Genomic DNA, 11,470 nt, shown 5'->3' on the forward strand with positions numbered 1-11,470 from the left:
ATATTAATGCTATGAATCAAATATTAATCCCAAATACATTCCACTTGCCTTTTTATTTTAACTATGTTTAAATTCAGGAGTTATTAATTCTACATTAAGTGTGGCTATCTTTCAAACACAAAAATATATAATGTATCATTATTTACTATTACTGTATTAACACATAACGCTAAAACTAACAGAAAAATTAAGAGAAAAATTAGTGGTGCCAATCAAAAAGTATTAAGTGGGTTAAGCCATTTGACTCATTACTTGTAGTTTAACTTGTAATTACATCTTAGAGGTAAAAGAGAACTTTTTGGTACATGCCTAATTTTAGGGGCAAAATATTATTTCCCCTATAGAGACAATTGAGGCCCAAAGAAATCTTTCAAAAAATTACAGACAAAACAAATATGTGCCTGATTAATACAAAAGTTCAACTGTTACATCCCAGCAATTTCCATTCTCATCTCATTACTACAAAAAAAAAAAAAAAAACCCTTTGAAATAGAAATGTAAGGCCATTAGCACCTCAGGGTAATAAACATAAAAATAAATTGTTATTTAAATAAATAATATTTAAACATTTGTTTATAAAACATTATGCTAGACACGTACAAGATAAAGGTGATTAACCTTCCCTTTCAAGAAAAATATAAAAAGTGAAGAATCGAATAGACAAAAACATTGTAGCAGGCAAAAAGCAAGATTCTAAGAAATAAATCTGTGATCATTTCACAGTGCGAAATTTAGAAGTTTTTTGATTTTCAAAATCTTAAATAGACTTTCATAAGGTAAGATCACAAGATTTTTGTCCTATCTAGCTATGTGATACCAAACAAGTCATTTTATTTCTACTGACCTTATTTTCTTCATCTTTAAAGTGAAGAATTGAAGACTTCTAGATAAAGATGGCAGACTGGAGCAATTCCAGGAGCTTATTTCTTATTTCCTCTCCCTTCCCAAACCTCACTGAACTGTCAGTAAAGAAATTTTTTAAAGGAGTAATCTATAATGACTAAGAGAACAAGAATGGAGCCATGAGCAGTGAAGTGATTTCAACCAATTTATGAAGATGGAAAGCAGTAGAAGAGTGTAACTAATGAAGCAAGGTAGATAGAGGAAGCCACAGCTCAGAATACAAACAGAGAATACAGTTGAAAAGAAAGCAAAACCACCAGAACCAACTGAACTCTAACACCAGGTAGGTAAGGAAATCTGGAATGATAAGCAAATATGCAAAATTAACTGAAATTCTAACCCTGAAAGTAATTTCCCAATCAACAAGCCTACATATATGCAGAGTCCTCAATAAATTTCTTATGGCTTTATTTGTCAATATGTATGAACAGATAACCAAAATTCACAAGACATTTGCAACGTGAAAGAGACCAAAATAAAAAAAATATATATCCTCTTCAGCCACCAACTTTTTAGCATGAAGAATCGCTTACCTCTATTCTCATACCAACACTGCTTCATGCTTTGAAACACCTGAGATGTCGCTCTTATCTCCAATTTCATTCATTTCTTGATATGTGCAAGTCAGAAATAGATATAATCCTGCAGGGTCCCAGCCCCGCGCAATATTTTGAATATATTTTTTTCCTTCACTCAAAAAAAAAAAAAAAATTCAAACGACTAATCCCTAATGCAAATGTCTGCTTAAGATTTTGAGCAACTGTGCGGAGCAATGTAACAAAATCATGTGTCTCAGACTGGAGAAACCAACTTTCGCCTGTCAACTTCGACTAGCACTTTTCTCCTTCACCATTTGTAATCCCCAACAGTTTTTTTCTATGTTACCTTATTTCTGTATCGATCAAGTGAGAAAACCAAGAGCGCTGAGATTAAAGAAATTAAAATTATGGAAACAAGTCTCTAAATCTGAAAACTAAGTAATGAAAGAACCATTTAATGAATAGGCACTTGCTACGTACAAAGTTAATGAAGGGGACAAAAGGCCGGTGCGTTCTGAGCACTTGACGGTGATTTACTCAATTTTGTGATCTCCCACTCTCATCCCTCCAGCACCTGGCATCTGCAGAAGCTCCAAAACTTGAGCTGACCTGGAGACGGTGATGTAACCGGAGGTGCTCTAGGCGGAACCCTTGGGAGAAATCGGGGGCTCGGGATGTAACTTTGTTGAGTGTTGTCTGAACAACGTTACGCTGTTTAATTAAAACAAAACAGGCTGCCGCTCTGTTTGACCGTGCATGGGGTACTGGCACGAACCGGGACAGGCGGTCTCTGAAAGGGACGAACCGGGACAACACTGAGGGATCCCAAAGGTCCGGGGCGAAAAAAAGGGGACTGTCACTTGCCTCCCATTCCTGCAAGAAGCGCTGGGCCTCGTCAGAACCAACGGTCTTATGTCTCCTAAATTCGTCCTTCACGTACTGATCGCCCAGGGCTTTGAGGTCCGGGGGCAGAGCCCGGTGCAGCTGCAAGAGGCGCCTATACAAATTCCGGACACGGGAAACATGCTGCGCCGGCATCGCACCGCTCGTGAGAGCCGACTGCGCCTGCGCAAAGGGAGGGCGCGGCCCCGCCCACCGCGAGGTCGCTTATTGGTGAACTGGAAAGCGGGCGGAAGACGGCACGCGACCTCCATCCGGTTTGGTACGCTCTAGAATCAGGTTCTTCCGGAAACCCTAGCTCTGCAGAGGGTGGAAAGCTGACCGCTCCTTCTCTGGGAGGGGCGTGGCCTTCGTGGAGTCGCGCGTGCGCCTTGTTGCGGCTTCTCTTGGGCTGCGTCCCTCCCTGACAGACGGCTAACCGGAGGTCTGGTGTGGGTCAGGTGTCATCTCTTAGTCCCACCCCACCATCTTTTCTTTTTATCTTTGTGCCTTCCCTCTTTTAAAGGCCTAAAAAAAACATTAGTTCAATATTGGGTTCCACCAGGAAGCCTCCCATGGTTAGCCCAACCCACTTGAGGCATCTAGAGTATTCCTGTATTCTGTGCGAGGGATCAGAGTGGGATTAATCTCACCATCCAGCCCAGCAACCCATGCACTTTGCACAGTGTTGTGCTCCCAATTTGTACCCTGAAAGGGTGGGCTCTTCCAACACAAGTGAGCCCTGAGTCAGCAGGCTACATTAGCCCGTCAAGTTGGTTATGGAAGAATCACTGGGAAGCTATCAAATGTATTGCTTCCAGGGTCACAAACCTGGAGATTCCGATTAAATAGTCTTGAATGAAAACGGAGAATCTAGACGTTTGCAAAGCTCCACCTTTTGCAAAGGTGATACTGAGAACGTTACTGATTTCCAAAGCTGGCAGCTCCTTGTCCTCCTTTCTCTCCCATCACACCTTTGGTCCTTCAGGAAATTTTGATGGCTCCACCAACAAAATGTATACAGAAATCAACCATTTCTCACCATACACTCTACCACAGTCTCTCTCGACTGTATATTGTCGGTCTGCTTCCAGCCATGACCAACCCTGATCATGATCCACCTTGTTAAGTTAAATTTGGCCTAAAGCTGCCTTACTTTGAATTTCTACATGATGAACTGCAACTTAAATTATTGTGTAAACAAGCTGCGATCTAACTAAGAGTACATTCTGCAGAAAGTAGCTGAATCTCAGCCGATCATAGCAGCTGAGCTTCAGCCAAACACAGGCTGCCAATTGATCAGATCATGTCCATATAAGGAAAATGTCTTGGTCATACAATGTCCAAATAATGTAAAGGCCCAGCTGTAACCTATCAAGCTGTTTCTGTAGGTCACTTCCCTTTCCTGTCTATGAATACTACCTGCCCATGTGGCTGGCTGGAGCTTTCTGAAGCTCTCCTGGTTCTGAGTGCTGTCTGATTCATGAATCCTTTTGAGTTGTTGTTGTTTTGGCTTGATAAACTACTAAATTTAATTTGTCTGAAGTTTTTCATTTAACAATGTAAGCTGTAAATCAGATCACGTCACTCCTCTGCTCAATAAAATCCCCCACTGGCGTTTCACCAGAGTAAAACCCCAAGTCTCCCTACTCCTAAGAGCTCCAAATTTTCTCCTATTGCTTTCTCCTCATTGGCCAGTTCCAACCACAATGGCCTTCTAGATAATAGTTCTTCCTTGAAAAGGTCAGGCCCACTCCCAGCTGAATGCTTTGGCAATTGCTGTTCCTTCTGCTTGGAATGCTCTGCCACTTACATCTTCTTGGGTAAACTTTTATTTAACTCAGCTCATTATTTTGAGTTCCCTTCTAATGAGACCCTCCTTGGCAATCCTATTTGAAACCCTACTTGAAAGAAATTGCAATATCACCAGGGCAATAACTCCCTATGCCCCTCCTCTATTTTGGTGTTTGGGGGGAATGTTGTTTTGTTTGTTTGTTTTCTGTAGTCTTTATATCTTTTACATATTTGCTTAAACTCTGTTCCTCCCCACTAGAATACAAATTCCAAGAAGGCAGGGTTTTTCTGATTTGTTCGCTGATGTATTAGTGACCAGCACTAGGTCCGTAATAAGCACTCAGTAAATATTTGTTGAATTAATATGTGAAACTTATTAATGGTGTCGAGTGCCTCTGATACCTGCTGGCGATGAAGAGGCAAGAATGTGTGAATTTTTTTGATTCTCCACAGACCCCCAACTTCTGTCTGTGCATGGACTTTTTGAAAGACAAAGAAGACACACACCCATATACTGAGGGCAGGAACTTACTCATTTTAGTAACGAGTAATGAGGGCCCACCCAGTGCCTTACACTAAGTAAGCACTCCAATATTATTGCCTGGAATAGAGTTTTTCCTTTTGCTTAAATCTAGGGAAAATATTTGTTTAAAAGAATACAGAACTTTTTAAAAAATGGATTTAATTTGGTATTGTGACAAACCACATTAATGTCAAGGATTGCATAGCAGTGTGGTTATTTTACTTTAGGAAATTTCTTCTAACCATACTTCACCTGTTAATATCCCTGTAAATTGAAAATTAATTTCTTGTTCCAGTTTATTTTTTTTACTGGTTTCCTTTGGGGTTAAAGTACATGTATAATAAATACTTCTTTCAGAGCCAAAGCTCTTATAAAAATGTGGAAAAACATTCTGCCAATGAATTAATAAAAAAGAATAATAAAAGAATTAATTCAGCCTAAAAAGAGCAGAAAAGGTCCACAGAGCATTGGGCAATCATTGCTCAGAAATGACTGATGATGGGTGAGAGAGTGGCTGAGACACAGTGGTGTGGTTAGGCCTTGAGGAGAGGAGCCGAGCAATAACGGCGAGAATAAGACAGATGATCTTTATTTATTTATTTATTTTTACAATAGGCTGGACAGTGAGTGTAGTTTGAGGTCCAAACTTTTTCTGTTTCCCTGACTTTGCAATTTATGCCATTCAAAGTGGCCATGAGCTGAAAATAAGATCTGAATTATATTCCTGTTTACTAATCCAGATCAGTACACTTCATGTAATCATTTCCTTTATTTTTCCTCTATGTGTTTCTTTTTCTTGTGTGTTATTCAGCAAGTCACTTAACCACTCTGTGCCTGGATTTTCTGACATGTCAAATGAGCTGGATTAGGTAATTCTCAGTATCTTCCACCTTTACTAATCTATAATCTATTTCTCTCATATTCCCTCCAAAATTTTTGTAAAGTGAAAGAGGACATGTATCTACTCTGAAATAATTGCTTTGAAAAGACTTGTTCAAGAAGAAAGGGGAGGTGCCTCAAAACTCTGTGGAATGCGTCACTTAAGCCCTTCAGGGCATACAATGTATGATAACCACATATGCTCATGAGGAAGATCAACACAGCAATTGCATTATTTGGTGTGGTGCTTGTGTGGACTGACTTTCACACAAACAAAGATGGAGGAAGCAGCTGTAGAAGTTTTTTGACAAGTAGACAGAGAAGTTTGAGATCAAAAGAGGTGGAGTGAAATGGTGAATAAGGAAAAGTAAACTGAAAGAAAGAGAGGAGGAATACCTGCATGAGCATACTGAATTGTTGCTTTGTATTATGCCCTGGTCTTTATATTACAATATTTAAAACAAGTCTTACTTACAAATAATATTAAAGCATTTTCCTCTACAGCAGAAGTAAGAAAGGATTGGGGAGTGGGAGAAGCTGGTGGAAAGATATGGAAACTGCTATATGTCATCATATAAGGAAAAAACACATCTGTAGGCTTGGAATTGGTTGCACAAGTGGCTCAGTTTTGAATTTATATTTACTTAAATTTCAAATTGTAAATCAGTGAGAATAATGAAAAGTCTGGGACTTTTCAAAGTCTGGGACAAATTCAAAGATACATCTTTGACTCAAACAACCTTCACGTGCTTAGAATCCTGGAGAGATGAACAAGCCTGATGTAACCATGATAACTACCTATAAGTCCCCTTAAACAACAAATGGTCCCTCATTTCCCACCTTACTTTGAAGTCTCAAAGTGTATATATATATATATATATATATATATATATATACACACACACACACGTATATATAGTTCGTGGAAAGATTCATGTTATCTTTTAATTTCTATTTTTCCACAAACTTTTGAAGTACCCTGGTGTGCGTGTGTGTGCATGTTCGTTGTATTTTTTTAAATGTCTGAGTTTATAAATGGTGAAACTGGGGCTACAGAAGTTAAGTGACTTCCTCAATTGAATAGGTTTAGACTACAGGGAGCCTGAAAAGGCACACAAAGCAGTTCACTATGTATAGCGTAGGAAATGAGGAGTTACTGAAAATTTAGAGCCCAGAAGACATGAAGTCCTTTAAAAAGAATTATCTGGCAGTCATGTGCAAAATAGACAATTGAAAGAATAAACAAACACATACTTTCATTCAAATAAAAGAAGGGCCTTGTATGAATACATTACAACAACATGCCTACACTGAAGAATATGATTAACTCTACTGTCTGCATTGAGTCAAAGAAGAGTGCAGGAGATTGCTAAGGGTTGATTACCTGGAGATGGGCAGAGCTCTGGGAGCACAGGCATGAGACTATGAAGGACACTGGACTTAAGGATTAACTCAAAATGGGGAAATGGGAAAAAGGGCTGAATCTCAGAGGTCTTCACGTTTTCTTTTACAGAGATGCAATTAACAAAGAGAAAAATCAGGAGGGAAAACTGCTTTAAAATGCATTTTATTTTAGTCATATTGAGTGTGAAGGGGCAGCCCAACCTAAATGATGCATTGAAAAGTTGCCTAATAGTGTCCATGCGCTTCCCTAACGGTCCAAGTCAGTGGTTCTCAATTTTCACTGTGTATTACAATCACTTGGAAAACTGGTTTTAGAAAATACTGATTCTTAGTCCTCACTTTGAACCACTTGAAATAGGCCTCACTCCAAACCTCTAAGAATGGGGCCGAAGCTTAGAAACTCCCCCGAAGTAATTCTCATGTGTAGCCAGGATTAAGAACCAATGGTCCAAATTCCTATCATGGAGATGCTTGGGTTCTAGGAAAAATACCCAAGATGTCAAGACACTTGTTAAAAATTATTAAGTGTTCATTCAGCCTTTTCAATACTAAGAAGTCCTTAAAACAATGGGGACAAAAGTTTGTATATAGTTAACAATATTTTAAACCATAAAAGTGAAACTTGTTTCTGAGGAATAGAATGTAAAGTGAAAAGAGCAAGAACATAACACAGTTATATCCACATTTATTAATCAGAGGGTAGGATTATAATTTAGGGACTGTCTGAGGAGCTCACCAGAGAATCTTCCCACATGCCACATCCAAAATACCACATTTCTCTGGGAAAATGATTTAAGCTTTCCAAATGATGAATGAACATTCAGAACACAGCTTACTTATGCAACGTTGGCACTCAGTAAAGATCCATAAAATCTCTATTATCTGTATCTTCTTCCTTCCTACTCTCCTCTAACCAAACCTTCCATCAGTACTCTTGATTAAATCCCAACTCTCCTGAACAGTATTTTCGTATTTATCCCTTTGTTCTTTCTTTCCCTGGCATCTTTAATTATTCTCTCCATGATATTATTCTAGTGACCTCATAAACATTCAAAGAAATATTTCAGGTTAAAAAGAAAAATTCTGCCTCCCCCCTAAACTACTGTCCTATTACTCTGCTTCTTTTTATTGACATGCTTGAAAATATATATTCCTGCTTTCTCCATCTCCATGCGCATTCCCCACCTCATCGCTCTTAATCCCTTTTAATCTGGTGTTGGCCTCACTACTCCCCTAAAATCACTTTCTTCAAAGTCACTAGTCACTTGCTTCTGTTCACATATCTTTCTCTCCTGACTTTCTAGAAACCTTTGCATTTTTGGCTTTCATACATTCAGGTTATCCCACCTTCAGGGCCACACTGCCTCTGTCTCCTCAATTGGTTGTAGCTCTTTTTCCAGCCCTCAAATGTGAACATATCCAAACATCAACTCCCTGTCAGTGCTCTGTCCTGTCCCACTGTCCCCAGCAATTGGTGATACTCTGCTGCCCCCACCTGGCCAAGCCCACTCTAACCACTTGAGAGGCCCTTCCTGGACCCTCACCTAGAAAACCACCAGGAAAATCTTTCCAAATGCCACACACACCTCTGATGTCTCTACGGTTTTGTGCTTTCTCCCTATCTAATCACTGGATAAGTCTGAATTGAATGTCCTGTCATCCCTTCAAAGTCCCTGTCCCAAAATAAACTCATCATTCCTCTCCAAAGACATTTATCTCTCCACTGTTCTTCAACTTACCTAGACTCAAAACTTGGGTGGCATCTGTGGCTTCTTTCCTTCTCTTTAGATGTCTTGTTATTGAGGAATCCTTGTTGAGACTTCTTTTGTAAATCAGTCCCTTTTTTCCGTATTGCCCCATCTGCCTAGACTCTGTATCCCTCACTTAGAGGATTGCATAGTCTTTTAATTGATTTTCCTTTCTTTAGATTTTTCTACCTCCAGTTAATAAGACATAAAATGGTCAGGTTAATCAGATTAAAATATGTCCTCCCTCAAGTGTTCTCTACAGCTCAAGGTCTTCCAAAATTTTCCTATTATCCTCAGGGTAATATCTGTGCTCCCTAGGACATAAAATTGCATATATAGTCACATTGCAGTTAAAGGCAAGACTTCCGGGGCCGGCCCAGTGGCGCACTCGGTAGAGTGCGGCGCTTGGGAGTGTGGTGGCGCTCCTGCCAAGGGTTCGGATCCCATATAGAGACCGGTCCGCTCACTGGTTGAGCTCGGTGCGGGCACAACACGGAGGGTTGCGATCCCGTTGCCGGTCGCGGTACGGGCGCGACACCGAGGGTTGCGATCCCGTTGCCGGTCGCGGTACGGGCGCGACACCGAGGGTTGCGATCCCATTACCGGTCATAAAAAAAGACAAAAAGGGAAAACAAACAAACAAACAAACAAAAAAAGGCAAGACTTCTGGCTGAACTATTATTAACTCAGTTTTTCGTTATATTATACACAGCACTCTTAAAATTGAAGGAAAAAGTTCTAATAATAATTCAGACAAGGATTGCAACTTTATAACGCCATTATACTTTTAACCTGAAGAAAGCAAAGTAAGTAAATACATAAACAAATGCAAAAACAAGTTGTCTGACAAGGGAAATTATTGCTCTGCTCCACCTTCTCCCTAAATTAGAATAAATTTACAACATGTATTCTACATTCTCACAAAATTAAGGCAACTAAATCATATTTAGCTAGATTCCAGCTCTGCCACTTTTTAACTATGTGACCTTGGACTAATTGTTTAGCCTCTCTGTACTTCAGTTTCCTTCTCTTAGGATGGGAATGATATTATGTACCTCCAAAACTTCTTGTGTAATTCAATGATATCATATGTAAAAAGCATGTAGACTAGTTAGTGCCTGGCAAATAGGAAGCAATGATTAGAGTTAGCAATGATGATATTGATGACAATGATGACAAAGATGTAAATTAATAATAAAAACTGCACTCTCTTTTAAGAAGGAAGTTGTTTGGAGAAGATGGCGACGGGTCTGGAGAAGGGGCACCAGAAGACAGCGTGAGCCTGAGAAGCATGCGCTGAGCTGCCAGAGTGCTATCTGCATTTCCAAGAGCAACAAAAAATGAATAAGTCTTTGAACAACTAATCTACAACTATAAAAAAAGCAACTACAGACTCGAAGTTTAGGACCGACACAAAAGAAGATTCCTGAGAGTGCCCGAGCCATGCCGCTGACCGAGTAAGCAGCCCCAGGCGGCAGAGACCAGAGACCAAAGACGGGGTCCATGCCAACGCGGAAACAGAGAGAGAGCCGCCCGGACTGTCCAGCTCTGTGAGTGACCCACAGCCCAGCCCTGCTTATGAGGCAGACCCCCGTCCGGCTTCCACCTGCCACACCAGACCAGCCACTGACCCCAGGGCTGCCTCCATTTTCTCGGGTGGGGGCGGAGCCGGCCGGGTCAGCCAGGTCTGCCTCCCTCACCTGGCTCGGCTCCTCACTGAGCCCTGCTACTTGCTTGACCTGGCGCGGGGCCTTCCAGGGCCTGCGGGCCGGCCTCCCATCCCACTCCCTCCACGGTTCTATGGTGGGGCTGGTGACGTGGGGAGCCCCTGGTCAGCCATCGGGAGACAGGGAAAGGTGGGCCGGGCCAATTGTTACTCCACCAAACCCGGGGCTCCGCCCCCAGTAAACCTCCTGTTGCCGGGAGGCAGATACCGCCTCTGCGGCCACCAGTTCGAAAAAACGCCTAGCCGATTTTTGGTTAGGAAAACTGTGGTTGGAACGCTCCCGGGCTTACTTGAGCCTACCAGAGAGCTGAATTCGGGTGGACGTGGGAGTCAATCCGCGTGGGGGGATTCAAAGAGGAACTGTGTGCTGCGGGCTCCTCCTCTGAGGAGCTCAGGCTGAGAAACCCCCACTCAGTGCTACAAAGCCACCCAGAGCGACAGGTAGACTGCATCCAGGAGAAACCTGAAAGTATTCCTGGGCAGGGCCAAGCTGAGCGGCGCTTGAGGACACGGCTGATAGATGGGGTTGCAGTAGACACGCCCCAGCTCAGAGAGGGGAGGTGTCGGGTTACAGAGGCAGAGACTCAGCAGGAAAAAAAACCCACCTTCCAGGCCGCCCTGGTAAGGTCCAACAGCCCTACCTAGTGTGCAGACTCGGCAGAAAACACACAACCTGTGGGGCCACCACAGCGGGATCCAGCAGCCCAGCAGAGTCCAGACTGACCAGAGAGGAGCCTCCCCAGAGAGGCCCAAGACTCGAGGCAACCACACACACAAGTCACTAGAGGCCAACTGAGCCAATAGGGTCAAACCTGGGCACTGTGAAACCCCCTGCTAAAATTAATAAACATCAAAAAAAAGATACCAGAAATACAAAAAACCTAGAAAGTACACCACCAATGGTTAATAAATCTCAAACTCCAGATCCTATAGAACAAGAAGCCCTTGAAATGAATGACAAGGAATTTCGAGTGATAATTCTAAAGAAATTGAATGAGATAAAAGGAAGCCCTTGAAATGAATGACAAGGAATTTCGAGTGATAATTCTAAAGAAATTGAATGAGATAAAAGGAA

General features: G+C 41.6%; 1 protein-coding gene across 1 annotated transcript in view; it reads right to left on the reverse strand.

Annotated features, from left to right (window-relative positions):
• Positions 1 to 2,496, reverse strand: part of ACN9 (ACN9 homolog (S. cerevisiae)) — a 37,291-nt gene extending 34,795 nt beyond the window's left edge. Inside the window, exon 1 of the mRNA XM_008566536.1 lies at positions 2,307 to 2,496. Within this exon, the coding sequence (XP_008564758.1) occupies positions 2,307 to 2,480 (174 nt within the window). The 5' untranslated portion in view covers positions 2,481 to 2,496. The remainder of the gene's footprint in view (positions 1 to 2,306) is intronic.
• Positions 2,497 to 11,470: the final 8,974 nt, after the last annotated feature.

This window comes from Galeopterus variegatus, unplaced genomic scaffold (genome assembly GCF_000696425.1).
Source record: "Galeopterus variegatus unplaced genomic scaffold, G_variegatus-3.0.2 Scaffold252, whole genome shotgun sequence".
In the NCBI taxonomy this organism is placed as follows: Eukaryota; Metazoa; Chordata; class Mammalia; order Dermoptera; family Cynocephalidae; genus Galeopterus; species Galeopterus variegatus.